Source organism: Pipistrellus kuhlii, unplaced genomic scaffold (assembly GCF_014108245.1).
Source record: "Pipistrellus kuhlii isolate mPipKuh1 unplaced genomic scaffold, mPipKuh1.p scaffold_m20_p_3, whole genome shotgun sequence".
Taxonomy (NCBI): Eukaryota; Metazoa; Chordata; class Mammalia; order Chiroptera; family Vespertilionidae; genus Pipistrellus; species Pipistrellus kuhlii.
The window spans coordinates 171,118,128-171,140,566 of NW_023425529.1; the positions used below are offsets into that span (position 1 = coordinate 171,118,128).

Here is a 22,439-nt window from a genome sequence, read left to right on the forward strand (position 1 = left end):
CTACCTTAAGAAGTGAAAGCAGAAATAATATGAGCGGGCGGATCACTCTCTATGCAAATTTTCCCCAATAGCGCCACCCTTAGAAAAACGCGCTCTGTGTTGCTTTACGACAACATGTCGTGAAACAACGAAGAATTGACGTACATAGGCGGAAGCTAGCCTTACGCTTTACGGCACCGACTTCCGGTAGGACCGCATCTCCGCTCAGGAGGTGCCGGGAGGGCTGCAGGTGTCGGCAAACGCGTTCGTGTTAAGCTTCAGGGTTTGTGTTTGTTTGTTTTTGAGTCTTCAGGAAGGAGAGAGTCATTTCTCCACTTCACTTTGGGAGGCTGAGATTCTGTCTCTGCCCCCGGAGAGGCCGCTTTCCCTTTCCTTTTCGCACACTTGACTCTTTGATTAGACTCGCCCTCCAAGATGTCTCGTCGTTTGCTTTGGTTTTAGTTCTGTTCTCTGGGAGAATCCCAGTTTCCGGTGCCTCCTGAGCGGATCCCCTCTCGTCTTCATCTTCGTCCTCCCGGGAGCTCGGCCCCTCGCTTGCCGGGGTCAGGAATGGAGCGTGATGGCTCTCCGGAATCTCCACCGCGGGAGGCCTCTTCCTTGCCCGGCGAGTGCCCTTCTTCTGACCTCGGACAGGCCTTGTCCCAGATTCTGCACCATCTTACCGGTCAGGAGTCCCGACGGGGCAAAGCCAGAAACGCAGCTCTGCAAGACCTCGGTGCTCTCCTAGAAGCCACGGAGTGTGATCGGCTATTTGAGGGGAGTGACGCCCCGCAGGGCGGAGTGCCTGGGGTGCTGGGGAAGGTGGCAGCTGCCCTGGAGAAGTTTGCAGCCCCACCCAAGGAGGAGGAAGGGAGAGGGGATGGTTACGCTACCGTGGCCGAGAGGGCGACAGCAGTTGGGCTGCTGTTCATGAAGCTGCTGAGGAAAGTGGAGTCTGCCAAGGAGCCCCAGGTTTGCCCTGCCTGGAAGAGAGGCCTGCGTCCCCTGGCAGCACCCATCTACGTGTTTGCCATCACACACAGTGTGCAGCAGCCATGGACCAGGCCACGATCTCGGGACGTGGCCAGAGAGGTGCTCACCTTACTGCTTCACGTTGCCGAGTGTGGTTCGGTGGCGGGATTCCTCCACGGAGAAAATGAAGATGAGAAAGGGAGATTTGCTGAGATCATGGGGCTTCTGCAGCCCGATTTGAATAAGTAAGTACCCCTGCAGGAAGGGCCAGCGAATTGAACTTCAGGCTGTTGTAGAATGATAGAGCTCGAAGGCTGTTAGGGCAGATCTCTTAAGGCCCAGAAAGGTTGGAACTCTAAAAATGACATAAGTAGCTAGTGGTAAATTTGACATTAGCCTACAAGTCTTCAGACTCTATTTTCTAATGTTATTGCGGGTCCTCATGACGACTACCCTGGAAATGGGAAATTCTCTCTCATTTATTTGGATTTAACTCTCTGAAATGAGATGGAGATGGGAGCTTGGAGAGGATCTAAACTTTTAGTTTGAACTTAGGGATCTTGAAAGTCATCACTAGTAGATAGGGAGGGATGGTTATTAGATATGGAAACAGTATTTGGGATGAAAAATATAAGCTTTAGATTGCTATTAGATAAAGTTTTTTTTTTTTTTAAGTCTCTGTTCTGTCTTTTAAATAGCTTGTTTTTGTTTCTATACACACACATATACATACATACATATATATATAGTTGATTTTTATAGAGAGGAAGGGAGAGGGATAGAGAATTGTAAACAATGAGAGAGAAACCTCCATCAGCTGCCTCCTGCATGCCCCCAACTGGGAATCGGGCCTGCAACCAAGGTATATGCCCATGACTGGGATCAAACCTGGGATCCTTCAGTCCACGTCCAATGCTCTGTCCATTGAGCCAAATGGGTTAGGGCTAGATAAAGTATTATGTTGTGAGCTTCCACTTGCTACTTGGTGTGTTAGTATTTGTGATTAGTGGACATTAGTTCCAGTCCACGATGACCATGGAGATATTTGATTTAGCCAAAAATCCTTGGTGTGTGGTCTTGTCCAAAACGTCCGTAAGACATTTGGTCCATGATAGCCCATCTTCCTACCCCAGGTATAATGTGACCAGCAAGGATATCTAGTGGAGAAGGTTATTATTGGCAATATAGGCACAACACAATTATTGGACCAATAAAATGTAATAGTATTTTATGTATTAATCCTGCAAACCAGGAGTATAAATAAACGTGGGTTCTTTGGGCCCAGGCACACTTCCTTTTTTAAAAAAAATATATTTTTTATTGATTTCGGAGAAGGGAGATGGAGAGAGATAGAAACATCAATGATGAGAGATAATCATTGATCGGCTGCCTCCTGCATGCCCCACACCAGGGATCGATCCCGCAACTCAGGCATGTACCCTGACCGGGAATCGAACCCTGACCTTCTGGTTCATGGGTCAATGCTCAGCCACTGAGCCACGCCGGCGAGCCACGCTGGCCGGGGCAGGCACTTTCCTAAGTGTGGACATCGTTGACAGGACCAAATGTCAGGGGCTGTTTGGCATGGACCAAAGGTGCTCATGGATGTTTGGACCAAATGTGCTGCAAAGGTACCTGTAGCACTGTACTAATAGAAAACAATGTGTGCATAGCTGTCATTTTACTCGGAACTTGGAATTAAAAGGCTTAGTTTTGAGGCTGGTGGTGCTTCCTTTTATTGCTTCTGTAGGACCAGGTCAAATAATCTCTTTGATCCTCAGTTTCATTATTTATAACATAAAAGTAATATTGCCTGATACGTTATTTTAAAGATTAAGTAATGTGTGTAAACTCATTAGTCGCTGTTCAGATTTACAAATTGCTCATCAAATATTGATTACTTTATAATAATAATAATAAGACGACGACTCTGAAGACATCTTATCTCTTCCTTCTCAACATATCCTCACTGTCTCCATTTCTATCATCATCACAGATCCTTTACATTGCTGTGCTTATGACTGGCTTCTTCTCATTGGATAAGCTTTAGATTCAGAGCTCTGGGTAAATGTTAAATGCATGTAGTGTAAGTTCTGTAAGTTATTTTGATTTAAATCTTAAAATGTATGTTATTAACATCAGGTGTTACCTTATATGGGATGTATTTTTTTCAATGACAAGAACATACTCTGTTTAGCTTAATTTTCTTTGCTAGTCAACTGTACTTATTTGGTTTCACATTCCCACTTAGGGAATCCTGGAAGAATAACCCTGCCACCAAACATGTTTTCTCCTGGACTCTGCAACAGGTCACTAGGCCCTGGCTGAACCAACATCTGGAAAGGATACTTCCCCCATCATTGCTCATCTCAGATGACTATCAAACTGAGAACAAAGTCCTTGGTGTCCATTGCCTCCATCACATTGTGCTTAATGTGGTAAGCAACCCCTGCTCTGATGGGACAGATGAGTCATATGGCGGTTCCCCATCCATGATGGCACTAGTTTATCTTGTCTACTAGTATGTTTGCATCTTTTATTAACTAGCTTCTATTATTGCCGTTATGTGACTAAATTCGCTTATTTATATTTTTTCTCTTTATATTAATTCCATCTGCCAACCTATTAGAGGCTCTCATAGGTAATATATACACTGAGTGGCCAGATTATTATGATCTGGCACTCAGTGTATATCCAACCTAATAAAAGGCTAATATGCAAATTTCCCTCTCAACCAGGAATTTGGCCAGCAGACAGGCCGTCCAACTGACCATTGTCCTCCCCCTGGCTGGCCGGACCCCACCCATGCACGAATTCATGGACCAGGCCTCTAATACTCTCTCTCTCTCTCTCTCTCTCTCTCTCTCTCTCTCTCTCTCTCTCTCTCACACACACACACACACACACACACACAGAGTGGCCAGATTATTATGCGTTCTGAGATCATAATAATCTGGCCACTCAGTACATAAGAAACATTGTGCACATAAAACATAGGCCACTTTCAAACTGAAAGATTTGAGTAACAGTTGATTTTCAAGGATCAAAAACATCAAACTGACAGAGGTTATATCCAAATGTGCAAGATATTACTTGAGGAAGTTTGTATATTTCTTTCTTAACTTTGTGTCATAGAGCTTTTAAAATATACACAGAAGTAGAGAGAGTGGTATAATAGATCACATATACCCATAATTCAGCTTTTAAAATTATTAACGTTTGCCTGCCTTGCTAACTTTTCTTTTAATTGGGTGATTTGTCTGATTGCAGCCAGCTGCTGATTTGCTCCAGTATAATAGGGCTCAGGTCCTATACCATGCCCTTTTCAACCATCTGTACACCCCGGAGCACCACCTCATTCAGGTAATTGTAAGATTTGTTGGTAAATCTTAAAAAAAAAAAAAAAGAAAAAAAAAAAAAAGAGGAGTTTTGACAGGGAGGAGGAGGAGAATGGGAAGTGGCATTATGTGAATAAAAATAATTGAGAGACATTTTCTTGGAGAGTGAGCACTAATTGCCAAGCTGAAAGTATGGAGGTAGCAGTGACTGGTGAAAATATCTCCAAACCAAGCCACCATTCACATTCTTTTTAAAAAATATATATATATATATTATTGATTTTGTACAGAGAGGAAGGGAGAGAGATAGAGAGTTAGAAACATCGATGAGAGAGAATCATCTATCAGCTGCCTCTTCCACACCCCCTACTAGGGATATGCATGCAACCAAGGTACATGCCCTTGACCAGAATCAAACCCGGGACCCTTCAGTCCCCAAGCCGACGCCCTATCCATTGAGCCAAACCGGTTTCGGCGCATCCACATTCTTGAGCAGCCACAGAAAAGCCAGTATTTTGTCTTCATCTGGGTCAATTACATATCACTTGGGGGCAAGTTTATGTTTGAAAAAGTTCTGTTTTTATTATGTAATTTAAGTGTCTTTTGTGCTGACTTATTACTAACACACACACACTTGAAATCTCTTGTATGTTGGGTGTGTTAGTGTCATTTATTCTTTCATCCGATAGACATTGAATACCTCTGTGTGCCAGTAACCTTTGTAGGTTCCAGGAGTGAATGAATCAGACAGGATTTCTTAAAGCCAAAGACCTTTGGAAAATGTTTAGGTGAATATATGAATGTTTATACGTATGCCTACAGTATAAAGTGATAAATCTATTAAAAGAGGTTTGTATAAAGTGCAGTGGGTGTCCAGCAGTAGGCAACTAACCAGGGTTGATGGTGGTTTTTGGAGGATTCCAGAGAAGGTGGTATTTGCTTATGAAGGATAAATAGGAGCTTTGACGGGGAGGAGGAGGAGAATATTCTCAGGACAGAAGAAACAAGTTATAAACAAGTTACATAAAATTAGGGTTAGAAATAACCATGTTTCTTTAAAAAACTCTGTTTTATTGATTTTTAGAGAGAGAGGAAGGGGGAGAGATAGAGATATAGAAGCAGCAATGTCAGGAAATATCAGTGATCCACTGCCTCCTGCATGTCCCCTACTGGGGATTGAGTCTGCAACCCAGGCATGTATCTTGACTGGGAATTGAACTGGTGACCTCTTGGTTCCCGGGTCGACATTGAAACGCTGAGTCACACAGACTAGCACCATGTTTCTTATTTTATGCCTACCCACACATTGTCACCTTTCTTTTTTAAATATTATTGTAGGCATTGAAAATCCAGGTACTTAACAGTTAGAAAGATTAGAACTCTTGAGATGGTGTTGAAGAGGGAAAAAACACTACCAGAAAACTTCAAGAAAACCAGAGAGCCCAGAGAGCTAGAAGGGATTGCCTAAACACTGAAACTTCAGATAGAGTGGTCCAATTGGATACAAATGAGGACCATTTTAGATTCTATTTAGGAGCAGTTTTGTTGTAAGTATACATGTAAGTATCACTTAGGCTTAGTAATACAGTGACAATAGACTCAGACTCCTAAAATTTGGGTTAAAGTAAGTCTCAGCTCTGCCTTCCCATTTTATAGTTTAACAAAGAACAGTCCTGAGGAGAAAGTATTAACTTATTTGGGACTGTCAGAGATAATGTAAAAAAAAAAAAAAAAAGAGAGAAAGAAAAAAAGATTTAAAAAAATAAAGTAATATACACTTAATGTATTCTAACTAGTATGCTTTAGAATTTTATGACATTACATTAATAGATTATTAACGTTGTTAGAGACCAGAGAGTATTGTGAATGCGGATAGATGGCTACAGCTCCTGTCCATACTCTGTTAGGCTGTGCTGCTGTGTCTGCTGGACCTGTTCCCAGTCCTGGAGAAGGGCCTGCACTGGAAGGGAGGTGCAGCTCGACCCACCACACACTGTGATGAGGTCCTGCAGCTGGTCCTGACCCACATGGAGCCAGAGCACCGCGTCCTCTTACGCAGGACCTACGCAAGGAACCTCCCGGCTTTTGTGAAGAGGCGAGTGCTCGGGCTGCTGGTTGGCCGTGCTCCTTGACTTCATTCCTCTGCTGTCACATTTTCTCCTTTGTTTGTAGGTTGGGGATTCTGACCGTCCGGCACTTGAAGAGGCTAGAGCGAGTCATCCTTGGTTATCTGGAGGTTTACGATGGGCCAGAGGAGGAGGCTAGATTGAAGATATTGGAAACACTGAAACTTCTGATGCAGTATACTTGGCCCAGGTATAACAGCCAGCAGACATGTGTGGTGAGGGGGTGAAACTCAGATTTTCTCTTCAGAACTTGCCCAGATGTACATGCAGTGCCGAGTGTTAAGGATATGCCACTTATACCTCTAATACTTATGTAACTGAGAAAATGTCATTTAAAAGATAAACTGTACCCATTGTTGCTTCAGGTGTACCTCTCTAGATTAATAAGGCATGTTCAATTTAAAAGGCCATGCAGAAGTGCTTCAAAAAGACAGGCCTAGCTTTGTTCATCCTAATGTTTTTTTTACATCCAGTTGAGAACAGAGCACTTGATAGCACAATTCTGAACAGTGACCAGAATACCAGGTTAGAATCCGATTGCTTAGAAAGCATTGCAACTCTGGCTTGAAGTAGGTATTGGGAACAGTGAACTGGCATCCAAACATGTTAAGTCACCAAAAGGCTTTCTTTTTCTTTATTCCTCGCCTAAGGATATGGTTTTATTGATTTGAGAGAGAGAAAGAGAAACATCAATGTGAGAAAGAAACATGGATCAGTTGCCTCCGGTATGGGTCCGGACTGGGGATTGAACCCAAAATATAGGTGTGTGCCTGACTAGAAATCGAATCCATAACTCTTTTTTTTTTTTTTTTTTCATAAATATATTTTATTGTTTTTTTTTACAGAGAGGAAGGAGAGGGATAGAGAGCTAGAAACATCGGTGAGAGAGAAACATCAACCAGCCGCCTCCTGCACACCCCCTACAGGGGATGTGCCCGCAACCAATGCACATGCCCTTGACGGGAATCGAACCCGGGACCCTTCAGTCTGCAGGCCGATGCTCAATCCACTGAGCCAAACCGGTCTCGGCGAACCCATAACTTTTTTGGTGCATGGGACAACACTCCAACTGAGCCAGGGCAACAAAAGGCTTTCTTACATGGAATAAAGTTTAATTAATCTAGAATCCAGTGTCTTAACTAAATATGTATCTATTCTAAACCATATTATCTCATCTATAATAAAAGCATAATGCTAATTAGACTGGACGTCCTTCTGGATGAAGCCAGGGCTGCGAGGGAAGCTGATGCTGGCAGCCGGAGGAAGGAAGGCCTATTCTTGCAGGAATTTTGTGCATCGGGCCTCTGGTTTCTTTATAATGTACCCAAGTGTTTCCCTAAGTCACATTTGTAACCAGGATACATTTGTTTACTCGTTATAAGCTCCAGGAGGATGAAGACCACTTGGTATACTGAGTGTACCAGAGTTTACTCAATACCTGGTATTAGGTGCACAAATATTTAAAGAATACAACAGATGGAAAAATGAAACTGAATCATATTAATACTGTCAGGCCTTTAAAGAGCAGAGACCAAGATTCAAAGTAGAGAGATTGGCGAACAAACGTAAGGGTTAGAAGGTGAATGTGATGTATTGTGGAGGGGTGGGGCTTGGGAAACAGCAGATTATATATGGAATGATGACAGGTAGAAGATTAAGCAATATACAGATTGTAGGAAAACATTTAATTTTTTAGACTAAGGCAGAGGATGCAAACTTCTCCATCATATTTCTGTCCAGAAATATAGTTTATTATGCATATTTTCACACTATATTAAAATTACTTTCCAGCTGCCATGAAAGCTTTTTAGTTTTATTGTGGTGAAAAACATACACACAAACATTTTTTTTTTTAAATTATACTTATTTTTTAAAATATATTTTATTGATTTTTTACAGAAAATCAGCTGCCTCCTCTGCACACCCCTTACTGGGGATGTGCCCACAACCAATGTACATGCCCTTGACTGGAATCGAACCTGGGACCTTAGGGTCTGCAGGCTGACACTGTCCACTGAGCCAAACCGGTTTCAGCAACATTTACTATTTTAAAATGTACAGTTCATTAGGCACATTTACAATTTTGTACAACCATCACCATTTTCTTAGAAAGGCTAATAAGCATAACTGAATAGGGTGGGGTTTAACTGATAGATAGAAAATTCAGATTGACACTTACGTCCCAGAAGCCCAGCTATTTCCTCTTTTTAACTTTCCAGCCCCAGACTGCATAAAAGTTAAAGGACAATGGGCTGTTTCCTGATCTCTGGCCAAAAGTGTAGGACCCTGGTAAGGGAAAGTCCCAGTTCTCCCTTCTCAGGAGGGGCTGTTGCCTGAGTGGAGCCAAGTTTCCCCAGGGGAACAAGGTGTTCTCAGGCAGGCCAGTGAGTGTGGGCAGTGCTCAGAAAGCAATGGGCTTAAAGAAATCAACCCTGGTCTCTGGTTATGCTTCCAGCTCTTGTGTCATTTGACTTTAGTTCCTTCATTTGTGAAGTCTCCGGTTTAACATCCTGATTTAGAGTGTGAATAGTTTTTCTTGATTCCAGAGTTTCCTGTAGACTTGTGGTCTTATTGAAGGCTCTCTTGAAACTGATATGTGATGTAGCAAGGGATTCAAGCCTTACACCTGAGCCTGTTAAGAGTGCTTTGTTAGAGGAGGCCACAGACTGCCTGCTGCTCCTGGACTGCTGCTCTCAAGGACAAGTGAAGGTAAGGGACAGTACCTATGCCACGTGGTCTCAGTTAGGCCTCATTATCCTTAAGTCCTGTTTGCTATTTATGTGTCTGACCACGTCTGTAAATGAATGTGGAGGGTTCAGGTGCTCACTTCTGGAGCTCTCTAACCTCCTATAGACTTTGAGCAAAGGTATTCAGAACAAATCAGATCAAAAGGCAGAAGGATTAGGAAATATCTCTGGGGTCTTTTTTCCTGTAACATTTCTGGAGAGCCAGAACTGAGCACTGCCTAAGCCGTGTTCCTTCTATCCTAATTTCTTCCTTGGTTTCATTGTCCCCAGCATTAGTGAACCTAGTACCCTTGCTCCCCACCCAGAAAAAAGAAAATATCTCTGGGCCTAGGAGAGAAAATGAGCGAAAGGATTATGATCAAGTATTTGTAAATTCTGTTCCAGTTAAGAAAAAACAGGCCCAGCCAGGTGTGGCTCAGCAGATGAGCATCAACCCATGGGTTGTGGGCTCAATCCTCTCAGTAGGGGGCAGCAGGAGGCAGCCAATCAATGATTCTCTCTTCCTCCCCCTTCTTCTCTGAAATCAATAAAAATATACTAAACAAACAAACAAAAACAGGTGAAATAATGTGCAATAAGCTACCAAGGAGTAAAATAGGTGGGTAATTTAGAAAGGTTTCCATACTGTTTTTCCATACTCTTATTTATTCACATGGGAATTCTTTCCTTGGTCTCATATTCTACAAAAGATAACTTCTCAAAGCCATCTATCTATATAAGAACCTAAGTGACTGGCTGACCGGCTGGTAGCTATAACACACACTGACCACCAGGAGGCAGACACTCAAAGTAGGAGTGGAAATCACAGGCATGGAAACATGGAACAGACTGATGAATCTCAGAGGGAAGGTGGTAGAGGATGGGAAGAGATTAACTAAGATCTTATATGCATACTAGAGGCCCAGTACACTGATTCATGCACCAGTGGGGTCCCTCGACCTGGTCTGAGGGGATCGGACCGAAACTGGCTCTCCAACATCCCACAAGGGTTCCTGGATTGCAAGATGCAACCCCAAACCAGAGAGGGAGCCTGATTCCTCACGGGGCTGTGCGATTCCACCTCCAGCCTTGGGTTATGTTATTGCTGGGTCACTGTCAGCCCCGAATCTGGTTTACTGCACACTCACACTTGCATTCCACACTCTGTGTGAGGGCAACTTTGCAGAGTGCCTCTCACACTCCAAGACCCCTCAGGGGATGTTGGAGAGCCGGTTTCAGCCTGATCCCCACAGGCCAGGCCGAGGGACCACACTCATTCTGCACATGCCCTTTGAGCCACGGTGCCACCCCAGGTGCGGCTGATCATAGAGGGACTGCAGGAGGTTGGCTCTAGGGCATGTCCAGCCCATCTCTCAGTCCCGCCCCACTGGCTACCTTCTAATTAATTTCCTTTCAGTGTGCACAAATCCATGTACCAGGTCACTACTAGCATATAATAGCTATGTGTTTGTTTATACATATATTTAATAAACTATTGCATCATTTCTTATCCCATTAGAAGTCTTCATTGGAAAAGGTGTAAGACAGCATGAAAAGAAATCCATATTTAGAGATAGCATAGTTTGTTGTCTTATTAGTTTATTCAAATTAAACTTCATCTTTGCTCTTTAATTTCAGGAAGTTTTCAAGTCCCAGATCCAGTCTAATTCATTTCAGCTGGTATTAAGCAGCTTCTTCATGAGCCATTTCTAAGCATGCCAACAATTCTTATTTACACTTGTTCTGTAAACTGTCCCCCTAGTGTCATCTATTCTTTCCTTCTTTGAGTATGAAACCAAGAAAGAAAAACCAAGATAAAAGGACAAAAATCACCAAAAAAAATAAATAAAAGCTTGTTTGGTTTCATGTTTCAGGGTCTCCTGGCTAAAATTCCCCAAAGCTGCGAAGACAGGAAGGTCGTGGAGTGTGTCAGAAAGGTGCAGCAGGCTTCTGAAGGCGCTCCCTACAGTGGAACTTAAAAACTTTTCCTAAAGAGAAGAGGCTTTTCTTGTTGTATAAATGGAATTATTTAAAGAAAAAGGTATTTTATTATTGGACAATTTAATTTAGATATTTTTCCTCGTCTTTTCTAATAGAAATAGAGAAAGAACAAGAAAATAAAACTGAAGTCTAGACATGTCTGATTAAAGTTGAGGGGGGGACACCTAAGGTGGCTACCATTTGTAAATATTTACAATAATAAACTCATCCGTCAAGCTATCACCTCAACACATGCCAAAGCTATAAAAATACTGTTTACAACTTTAAGGATTTCCTCCATCCCCCAGATTTCTTGCTCTACAGAAGTGGCATAAATACAAAAAAACACAAATATTGTGTGACATACAAAATAAAGAGTAAAAACTGGAGGTATGTATATGAGGGCAGGATAAAGTTCAAAATGTTCAGTCCTGTTACAAATGTCTGAATGTAATTCACGTGGTTTTGGCCTTGGCCACAGGCTCTGTCTCCTGCTCATACTCAATCTCCACATAGGCTCGTTTTCTCCGCAGAGGTCCTTTCAAGGGTGTTTTGCCTTTGTGTCTGGCGTTAGGGGCCTTTTCTTCTTCCTCACTGGAGGATTTCTCTCCCTCGTCTTCATCACTGCTGGCACCCAGTTTGTCCATATCCTAACATGAGGAGGGAAAGAAATTAAGAAGAGGGAAGACTCTAGTAGACTCATTCCCCAAACTCCATTTCCTCTCAATTTAGAAGAAACTAGAGGATTTATCTGCCTTTGTGTGTTTGGAAACCCTTCTTCCTGTCACCCACAAATCTCACCTCAAAGTCACTTATGTCACTCTCATCCACCTCATCAGCTTCCACAAACTCTCTTTTTCCCACATCCTAAAATAAAACACAATTATTAGGTCAAAATACATTATGAAAATTCAATTTAGACAACTAGTGTTATAGTCTTTGATAATTAAATGCATAAGTAACAATCAGAATCAGAATTTACTTGCTAGTCAACCCAAGTCTACTTATTTCCAAGTTTAATAACTTCTGAAATCGGTATTTAAGATTTACAAACATTCAACCAAGTTATTAGTTTCAAATAATAAAAAACTAGTAATAGGCAAAGTATGTCTCTGTACCTATGTGAGTGAGTACACTGTGTGGTTAAACATCTTGCTAAATCTGCCCTTCTCCTAAACATAATACGTTAATAATAAGATTAAATCCTTGTAAATTTTAGTAGGTTCCTTAATGTATTCTTACAGCTGATGAAGGTTCTTCCTTTGTCTTTCGCAGGAAAAATGTTAGAAAGCCCATCAGTAAGACTAAAATTGTCAGTGCATATTTGGTTAGCTGAACATGGAGTACACAGCAGCCACTGCTGAATCAGAATTAACCTCATAATAGAAAAATAAGACCATTTCATTACTTTTGGTTAAGAGAATGATAATGACATCCTCTCTCTCAAAATAGAGCTAGTCCTGTGGATTACTGCTGGACAAAACAAAAATATATCAAGGCTTACTTCCTCATCATCTTCATCTTCTTTTTCCTCAGCATCTGAAGAGTCACTCCCTGCCTCCTGCTGTTCCAGGGCCTTGTCGAAGGCATGGATGGGGAAGTTGTAGATGTCGCCGTACTGGAGAACACACAGATTGGTTTTAACTATTATATATGTGAATCTCACACTTACAGTCCACCGTCCAACAAGCGTATTTTTTCTTCAGTGAAATGAGAATATTTAATCTGATGAGTAATATTTCTATCTTGTTTTCAAGTCTAGAGTTGGCAGTGTCTTTAAAAAACCCATTTTAACATTTAAATAATCAGTGGTTAATTCCAAACTGGTAACTTCTATGAAGGATGAAAGAAAAATCACTTAAAACCGTAGTAGTTTATAGAACACAGGGAGGACAAATGTAAAATTTTGCTGATAAAGAGGAATAAAGAAAAAATTTTTTTTATTCATACTGTCTCTATAAATGACATTAAGTCTTAAGAGAATAAAAGTTCATTTTAAAGAACCACCAAAACATCTGATGCGCTTGCACCAATGAACTTAAATGAAGCCAGGACCCATATGTTATTTGTTCCAGGAATAAAATCACGGCGAACTGTTAGCACCTTTAAAAATAAGACCCATTTCCCACTAGTCCCACGTTGCCTAATATGATTGTACTACCTAAGACAAAATCCATACCCCAAGCTCCTAGCTTTCTCACCGTATCTTGTTTAAGTCTCTCCAGCAATTCCTTTTCAATGGCATTATCCAGCTGAGCTGCTATTAATGCCTTTTCCTGCAAAAGAAAAAAAAAGCAAACCCATTTACCTCACTAGTATTCATTTTCCAGCCTGAAGAAATAGAAGAAATGATATATCAAGTTTTTATAAAGAAGAAGATGTAATCACTTCTCCCTCTTGCTATTATGGGGGCTTCTGCCTCTCCAACCAGATGTAATTCTTTACCTCTTATCCCTTCTTGGTAACCTTTCAATGTAAAAAATACCTAGTTTATAAATAGCATTTTAAATTAAATTCTAAGTAAGCCTTTTATAGATATACAAAGCAGGTAGGTCTACATACATTTAAGTGTCTTAGAAAATAAGCAATCCTGTAGCAGATTCACAGAAAAGGGAACAGAAACCCTCATTCATTTATGTTTCCAACAGACATGTGATACAAAAAAGAAAATCTCTTCCTTCAGTGATCTCTTTCAGGAAATGACACATGGTATCAACCTGTATCACTCACCACCAAAACATACAAGTCTAACCTCAATATGCCTTTCTAGCCTAAGATTGTGCATTTAGTGGAAATGATAGAGGATTTCAAAGTGTTCCACACTGAAGCTGTGTTAGCATGATGAGCAGTGTCAGATAAATCACAATGCAAGGCTGGGGCACAGGGGTCAGTTAAAAGTACTGTGTTCTACATTATTCTCTGAAGTAGATGCCTACACCTCAGATCCAGTGAGGTGTAGGAAGAAAATAGACAAATGGCTGGCTGTATTATGTAATGTTGCAGGAGTTTTAAAAAGTAAATACATTTATCTGTTCTTTCAACAGAAAGGGAATATTTTACCAGTGAGTCTAAAGAAAAAAAAAAACACTGTGCATAGACCACCTTAAAAAAAAAAAAAAAAGAATTACATCTATGTGATATTTCTGAAAATGTCTCCTACAAAAATTTCAATCACACACTTTAAAAATCTGGAAACATAATTTCCCAAAACATTAAAAAATCTGCATTTTTCCAGAGAGCTTCAAAATTATTCAGTATAAATGGAAAAATTTAATTTCTGAAAGATTTGCATGAACACCTCTTTAACAATTGGTGGTGGAGAATGAAAATAAAGAGCAAACAATCCACAATGCACTTCTCTAAGCATCCCTGCTATACCTGTCAATTATGAGAGCCCATAGGACAAATTTCTACTCAGCTAACAACCAGGCCATCACAAACAATTACTTATACCTATGAACGCAAGTATGCATGTAGAACATTTATAAATGATATATAGTAGGAGCATATGTTAAAAATTTTATTGATGGGGTAAGTGATCAAAAAAGCTTGAAGACCAATGATAAAATGGATTTGAGATACAGAGTTCCATGGGTTAATGGAAACAAAAGCATTTATTAAAGTTATTTCTTGTCAGAATTTGAGAAAACCAGGTAAATATCTTTTGCTATAAAGAAAGTAAGCAAAGCAAATACCTAGTTGGACTTGTCGAGAAAAGCTAATTCCTGGGTCTTGAAAAGCATAAGAAAAGTTCAGGCCAACTGTTCTTTGTGACAAAACTGGAGATTTCTGACTAGATTTTCCATGACAGCAGACTATTAACATTGCTAGTCATTACTTTGGTAACAAAGCTGCTCAGCTTTCTTCAAAAAATAATCCCAGTCAGTTCCTTACTAACAATTTCTAAATAATAATGAAAAAGACACACCTCAATTTAGTGGCCTAATATGATTTGATATCACTGGAGTCTAATTAGAGATTTAAAAAATTCCATCTAATGTGAAAGAGCGTTCTTATATTTCACTGCAAAACTTCTAGTGTGCTGGATTAGTATGCTCAAACCCTGCTGAGGGCAATATGTAAGATCAGCGACATACTAAAATTCTGAATTCTGAAACATCTGACCTCCAGAATTTCAGGCAAGGAGCTGTGGCTCTCTAAAGGATTCTGTATGTCTTCCCCATGACATATATATATCCCCAAGTGCCCACATGTTAACCTGCCCTGAAAGTCACAATCTTAAAATATAGAATATCAGATATCTTATGCAACTATTGCTGTTACCCAGGCTTGAAAAGCTCACAGACAATGGTGACTGAGTCTTTTTCTACCTACATAGCCCTACCTGCAATGAAAATACAGACATTATGAATATCAGAGCAATAAGTTACCTCTCTTCTTTTTTCTCTCCGCTCCACCTTCTTACTCAAAGGAACAAGTTTCCTCCTACGAGAAATAACACGTTATCAGAAAATCCAAGTACATGTGCTATGTGTTCCTTTAAAAAATGAGAAGGATTGGAATTCATTTTGAAGGATTCAGAGCAATACAGCAAGATTATATACTTAAAATTTTCTAGATAAATCTAATGCTATAAAAAAAATCAAACATTTTTGTATCTACTTTAAAGTGGCTGTTTTTGTTTTCTTGAGGCATTCTGAGACTTCTAAGGACATCCACTATGCCAACAATGCTTCAGTGAACTAAAAGGACTTTGTTGTAGAAGGCTAATAGCTTAAAAAAAAAAAGACTGACAGCTTTAGTATTCTCCACAGGTCACGAGTCCATTAAGTCTGGATTTCATGTCATTTTTAAAAATTAGTTTGCAGTGTACTCAGAGTAAAGTTCTTACATTCCTGTTTATTCACATTTTTAGGTCATTTTAAACACACCCCCCCTCCCCCCCATGTTAAGGTTCCTGCAGGGAGTTATAAACAATGTTCTGAAGCTGGTTTTTAGACAGGGAGGGGATAATCAAATTATACTATATTTTAAAATTCCTGCAAAATCGAAGGGCATGCCTTTAACCTGAGGTGAAGCTTATTCTTAGCATACCACAAAAGGCTACCCCCAGTTGAATTTTATACAGAGTATTACTAGAGGTTCCACAACACTGTTTCATAATACAGGCAGTCCTTAGGTTACATCGGACTCGATGTATGTCATTTCATGGTTATGTCGCCACCTCCCATTATTTATTAAAAAAAAAGTTCCATCATTTTTTGTATGTATATATGTGCTTTATGTTTTTTATTATTTACAATACTTACCATAGAAAAGGTCAGGAATTGTTATCTTGCTTTAAATTTTTTTTACTGTTTCATTTCATTACTGCCGTGTATGTGCTCCATGTGAGGTCTTATGTAGGTGGGTTCCGACTTATGGTGAAAATCGCATTATGGCCCTAGCTGGTTTGGCTCAGTGGATTGAATCTCAGCCTGCGGACTGAGGGTTCCCAGGTTCGATTCTGGTCAAGGGCACATGCCTGGGTTTCGGGATTGATCCCCAGGAGGGGATATGCAGGAGGCAGCTGATCAATGATTCTCTCTCGTCATTGATGTTTCTATCATTCTCTTCCTCTCCCTTCTCTAAAATCAATAAAAATAATATTAAAAAAGAAAAGCATGTTATATTGCGCCATAGGAATGGATCTCCAATGTAACCTGAGGACCTACTGTACAATCCATTAAAAAATAGATATAAAAATAAATTATCCAAATACTTACTGTCGCTTTAGTGTAAGTTTTCGAATTCGAATTAGGTACTGGGTGATCTTGGTGAATCTCTGCTTACACTTGTGTCGAATGAAACGGGGCCAGTAAATTAGATTTTCATCTATTTGCTCCAGTGCTTTCTCATAGTTTTTATGAAGCCGGACCTATCAAACAGATAAAGGAAGCTTGAGCCCAGCTGGTGTGGCTCAATGTTGAGCATCAACCTATGAACCAGATCATGGTTTGACTCCTAGTTGTGGCTGGATCCCCAGTAGAGGGTGTGCAGGAGGCAGCCAATCAAAGATTCTCTCTCATCATTGATGTTTCTATCTTTCTTCCTCTTCCTGAAATCAATAAAAATATATTTAAAAAAGAAAAGAAAAAAGAAGCTTGAAGGGCAAGGATAAATGATTAGGTCTTCACTATTAACGGCACTATGGGACCTAATAAGGATGGCTTCAGAGTTTAATCTAGATATGATCACGGAAGAGGGAAAATGTGGCATTTTTGCTCTTGAGTAATGGTCATCGTAAAATTACGTTCCAAGTCTTACCCGTTCCCAGAGCCGCCTGGGAAAAGCTGCTCGTTCTATCACCTTCATATACAGGAAGCACTGTCCTGCAGGATAAAGTAAATACCTTTAATATCATTTAGAGACTAAAGAACATCTTTTGAAAAGAAGTTCTCGTGAAAGCTGAAACTGGGCCTTACCTTTCTCTTCTTTGATAGTGGCATACTGACTGTTTGCCAGGGGACAGGATGACCGGTTACACAGGCCAGTCAGGCTGTATTCATTTCTGCAAAAGCCCTGTGTCTTGGTTCTAGAATGGGAGGAAAAGCAAGCATTACAAGATGAGTTACCAAGAGGGCAACTAGAGGAATCTGTTCAAGTTGCAAATCTAGACTCACCTTATCTTGAAGGAACAAAACTGCTTGTTTCCTAGTGTATCCCAGATAACCTGCAAGACAAAGTATAAACCCATTGCAACTGCTCTGATCCAACAGGTGGCATACTGATCCAACAATGCCCTAAGCTTTTATTAAGGAGAGACCTCTTTGAGGAATGACGAAAAAGTGCTTTTTAAAAGTCTTCTTTTATATGTGTAATATAACAGATTCTTATAGAAAAATAAACACAAATAATAACCATAACCTATTACCCAGATATATTTCATTATTATTTTGTAAATATTTTCAAGTTTTCCCATATGTGTATACATTCTAAGAACTAGTATGCCTATATGTATGTTTTCAACAAAATGAGATCATATTACATATTTTGTAACTTTCCTTTTCTAAATGTTCACTATCCAGTACTAGACTTTTGGAAATACAATTTTTCATTGAGGGCAAGAAAAATTCTACTGCTATCCTTCGCAATGTGTGGTTTTTATACTTTTATTTATTTATATTTTTTACTGATTTTTAGAGAAAATCAACTTCTTGTTCCACTTACTGCCATGCTCACTGGTTGATTCTTTTATGTGCTTTGACCGGGGATTGAAATGGCAACTTTAGAATATCAGGCCAATGCTCTAACCCAGTGGTTGCCAACTGGTGGTCTGCGAGGTCTGAAACGCTGGCGACCACTGCACCAACCCAGCTACCTGACCTGGGCTAATGTGCTCTTTATTCATTCAGCATTTTTTGTACTTAATTTATGTAAGGCACTGACATCCCCAAATCCTCACAAACAGGAGGCACACAAGTACTTGTTGAATGAAGGCAGGTTTGGTCCTTAAAGAGTGTTATCTATCTGGTTAGGGAGAAAGACACATACACAAAGCAGCAAAGTACCAAAGAGGTGTATGTTGTATGTGAGCCTCTGAGCAAGCTGCCTTGATGAACTGGGAAAGGTTTTTTATAAAGTAGCTAACGGGAAAGACACATATAAAAGAAGGGAGCAAACGTTTTTGTAATTTCGTAGGATGTGTTTAACAGGGAATGGAAGGAAACAGGTTAGAGGAAATGAAACTGGAGAAGTAGGAGCTCAATCAGGCTGGTGGCTTTTAAATATCTCTAAATTATGACTCCTAAATTTTTATTTCCTGGCCAAACTTCTCTCCTGAGCACCAAACTTGTATATACATCCAGCTGCTACTTGACATCTCGGCTTGGTTGTCTAAAAGGCATCATCATACACATTAACATGTCCAAATGGAGCTCTCAGACTCCCCATCTCTCAAAATACTGTGCTCCTCCCCTAGTCTTGCCCTCTCCAGAAATAAAATCACCACTCAACTATTTGTTCAAATCAAAATATCCTCGGCCTCTCGTTTTTTCATTTAACCCATCGCCAACTCTTTTCTACTCACATCTCACATTTATCCATTTCTTTTCATATCCACCATGACTACCTTAATTGAAGCTTCCTTCACGATATTCTAGTCTCCTTCCTTTCATTCTTTCTCTCCAAAAACCTTTCACACTAGAGAACTTTGCACAGCTTTAAACCAGATGTCATTTCCCATGAAATCCCTAAAAACACTTCTCACAAGACTTAACACGCTCATGGTGATCCTTGAATATATTCCTTCTCTCTCACCTCCAGATCTTTGTACTTGACGCTCCTACTGCCTGGGTTGATTGCTTTTAGCTCAGCCCCTCATTGGCGGGTCATCCTCATCTTTTAGATCTCAGCTCAAACGTCTTCTATGCAGAGAAACCTTCCCTGATCAGGCCTATTTGAAGTGGTCTCTCCCAATGGCTCTCTACTTCACCACCTCTGGTGTTTCAAAGTACTGTGTGCACCGCAATTGCCCTTATTTGTTCACCTGTCCCCCGACAGAGGGCTCCAGGGAAGCAGGTCTTTTGCCCGACTTATGAACAACCACATCTCTAGGAATTACCACAATGCCTGGCACACCGTAAGCACGCAGGTATTTCTCCTGCCAATTACTCAATGAATGAATCGAGGATGATTGGCTGCCTCCTGCACGGCTCCTACTGGGGATCAAGTTATAACTTGATCAGACAAAATTATAAGTTGGGCAGACAGTGGAACAAAAGTAAAGAAAAATCCAAGCCCAGCAAAAGCAGACTGAAAAGTAAGGTGCACATGCATGAAAAAGATCCTTCAAGTTGATGCCGAAAACTCGCCATATCGCGCTCCCTCCTCCTCCCCCCAACCTCTACCCGCCCCTCAAGTCCCCAAGGCCCAGACGCACAGCCCATCGTCGCTGGGCACAGGGGCTGGACCCGCCCACCCTTTGCATTGAGAGCTGGTGTTCTGGCCCCCGAACCCCGCTGGAGCCCCCGGGCTGGAGGTTCAGGGCAGACACGTGAGAGCCCCACGCCCGGAAACCGGAAGCCCCGCTTCCAGAGCCACGCGAGGCAGTGGGCGAGCTGAGTACGCGCCTCTGAGTCGCCGAAAGACGGCGAGACACCCTGCGAAAACCCCGGCTGGCAGAGCACAGGAGACTCACATCGTCGGACTGCATGGTGCCGGCAATTCAGCGTGCGGAGCTGGCCAGTTCCCGGAAGCAACCATACTACTTCCGGAAACTCACTTCCGTTATGCCTAGCCTCACCTACCGCGAGAGTTACGATGTGTCAGACTCGCACACAGCGCCGCCCGGCGGTGGGATGTGCGCGTGCGCACCTTCCCGGCCTCCGCTCGCTCTGCGCGTGCGCGGGGTTTGCCGGGCGCTAGGCGCGGAGCCGCGGGCGGAGAAGGTTCCGAGTCTTGGAGCGCGGAGTCGGGGGCGTCCGGCGCGTCCTTGTCTCCAGCCTCCCGGGTGCCGGGCCCGCTGCCGGGTCAGGGCTCCTTTGCTTTCACTCCTTCGCCCAACGAGCGGCATTCTATCTCGGTCCTTTGTAACCGGAGACCCTCGCGCCCGTACTTCCCCTCCCCTCGTACCCCACAGATAACGCGTTTGGTGCGGCAGGGGGTCCAAGTGTTAAATATGCAAACATATTTTTGAAGGACTAACAACTTTTTTCAAAAGAAAGGCCATTTTAATAGCAAAGGAGTAAGAAAGGCACAATCTCAGAATAAGAATGGGCCCCTGCTTTGCATATCACACAAAATAATTAAATGTGTTATTATAGGTAACGGTGCTGCTGGCAGGTGAAACCTATGAATTAGGACCACCCTGTTAGAAAGCATCGTTTCAACACCGATTTTTGGACCCAACTGAGGTTTTAAAAATCAACTGGCATTAACTAAAATATCTTTGGGCAAGTCACTTAACCTTTATGAAACTTTTTTCATGTGGAAAAATGGGGTTATGTGTTAAACCTATAGTTTACATTGATTCATAAAAAAAGGTGTGCCCCGCCCTGGTGGCTCAGTGGTTGAACTTGGACCACAGCTGGATTCCCGGTTGGGGCACATGCCCGGATTGCTGGGTCGAACCCAGTAGGGGGCGTTTAGGAGGCAGCCAATCAATGGTTCTCTCTCATTGATGTTTCTCTCTCTTCCCCTCCCTTCCTTTCTGAAACCAATAAAAATAATGTTTTTAAAAAAGAAGTTAAGCATCTTTTCACATACGTATTGGCTCTTCACTTTCCTTCTTTGTAAAGCGCTGTATATCTTTGGCCCCTTTCGCACTCCCTCCCCTTTTTTTAAAATATTTTTTCTTATTTTTAAATATATATATTTTATTGATTTTTACAGAGAGGAAGGGACGATAGAAACATTGATCAGCTGCCTCCTGCATACCCCCCACCCCCACCCCCGGGATGTGCCCTTGACCGAAATCGAATCTAGGACCCTTCAGTCCACAGGCCGAGGCTCTATCCACTGATAAAACTGATTAGGGCCTTAGGGCCTTTTCCCCCTTATTTTTAAAATAACTTTTTTTTTTTTTTTTTTTTTTTTTTTTTTTTTATTGATTTCAGAGAGGAAGGGAGAAATAGAAACATCAATGATGAGAGAGAATCCATGATTGGTTGCTCCTGCAGGCCCCCTCCTGGAGGCTGGGGGATAGAAACCGAGCATATGCCCTTGGCCAGAATGGAACCAGGTAGTCCCCAGGCCCAGCTCTATCCACTAAGGCCCAGTGTTTCCCAAAGTGTGGTACGTGGACCCCTAGGAGTACGGGGAAGAGTTTGGTGGGGCTATGCGTTGCACCGGAGTTTGGTGGGGATATGCACTGCACCGTGCTTAGCTGCGCCTAATTCTACGTTCTCATGAGTACGGGGGGTGGGGTACTCAGCGTTACGAAAATTATAGAAGGGCCACACATATGTCAAAAGTTTGGGAAACACTGCAAGTCAAACGGGCTAGGGCTCCTCCCTTCTTATTGGATTCTTCTTTTATTGCATTGTAGGTCTCCTTGATGTACTCTGGATACGAATTCCTTGTTAGACAAATGTACAGTATTGCACATATCCAGTTTATCAATGTTGTCCTTTGTGTTTGGGGCTTTCTGGAAGTTGCTACCATGACGACCAACCCATTTTCCTGGAGAGGACAACTGAGGGGCCGGGGCCACCGGGAGGCAGGCCCAGGCAGCAGCTGCGCTCAGGGTCCTGCCAGGCGGGTGTCCAGCAGGGTCAGTGCCTTTTTGGGCTTTGAGCCCTGGGAGCCTCCCTCGCTCCAGTGGAGGCCCAGCCCTCCCCCGGTCTTGAGATGCTTCCCTACCTTCATCACCACCGCTC

The 22,439-nt window shown here is 41.8% G+C and overlaps 2 protein-coding genes across 5 annotated transcripts; one reads left to right on the forward strand and one right to left on the reverse strand.

Moving 5' to 3' along the window:
- The first annotated feature begins 182 nt into the window (after positions 1-182).
- TTI2 (TELO2 interacting protein 2) lies at positions 183-13,068 on the forward strand. 3 transcript variants are annotated; one of them, XR_006743009.1, is made up of 8 exons: positions 186-1,196; positions 3,203-3,389; positions 4,222-4,314; positions 6,197-6,384; positions 6,462-6,605; positions 8,962-9,124; positions 11,016-11,182; positions 12,658-13,068. XR_006743009.1 is itself a non-coding variant. In XM_036454717.2 (7 exons), the coding sequence occupies exons 1-7, from the start codon at positions 550-552 to the stop codon at positions 9,586-9,588; spliced, it is 1,464 nt and encodes a 487-aa protein (XP_036310610.1). In that variant the 5' UTR covers positions 183-549; the 3' UTR covers positions 9,589-9,603. The 3 variants fall into 3 exon arrangements, 2 of the variants coding, with proteins under 2 accessions (XP_036310610.1, XP_036310608.1); XM_036454717.2 differs by lacking the exons at positions 11,016-11,182; positions 12,658-13,068 and adding an exon at positions 9,547-9,603 and having other exon boundaries at positions 183-1,196; XM_036454715.2 differs by lacking the exon at positions 12,658-13,068 and having other exon boundaries at positions 11,016-11,189.
- MAK16 (MAK16 homolog) lies at positions 10,728-20,384 on the reverse strand. Of its 2 annotated transcripts, XM_036454721.2 has the most exons (10): positions 20,261-20,384; positions 17,745-17,794; positions 17,547-17,656; positions 17,389-17,453; positions 16,848-16,999; positions 15,513-15,567; positions 13,323-13,397; positions 12,626-12,739; positions 11,923-11,988; positions 10,728-11,771 (listed from the first exon to the last, which is right to left on the reverse strand). In XM_036454721.2, the coding sequence occupies exons 1-10, from the start codon at positions 20,273-20,275 to the stop codon at positions 11,577-11,579; spliced, it is 897 nt and encodes a 298-aa protein (XP_036310614.1). In that variant the 5' UTR covers positions 20,276-20,384; the 3' UTR covers positions 10,728-11,576. The 2 variants fall into 2 exon arrangements, with proteins under 2 accessions (XP_036310614.1, XP_036310613.1); XM_036454720.2 differs by lacking the exon at positions 20,261-20,384 and having other exon boundaries at positions 17,745-17,818.
- Positions 20,385-22,439: the final 2,055 nt, after the last annotated feature.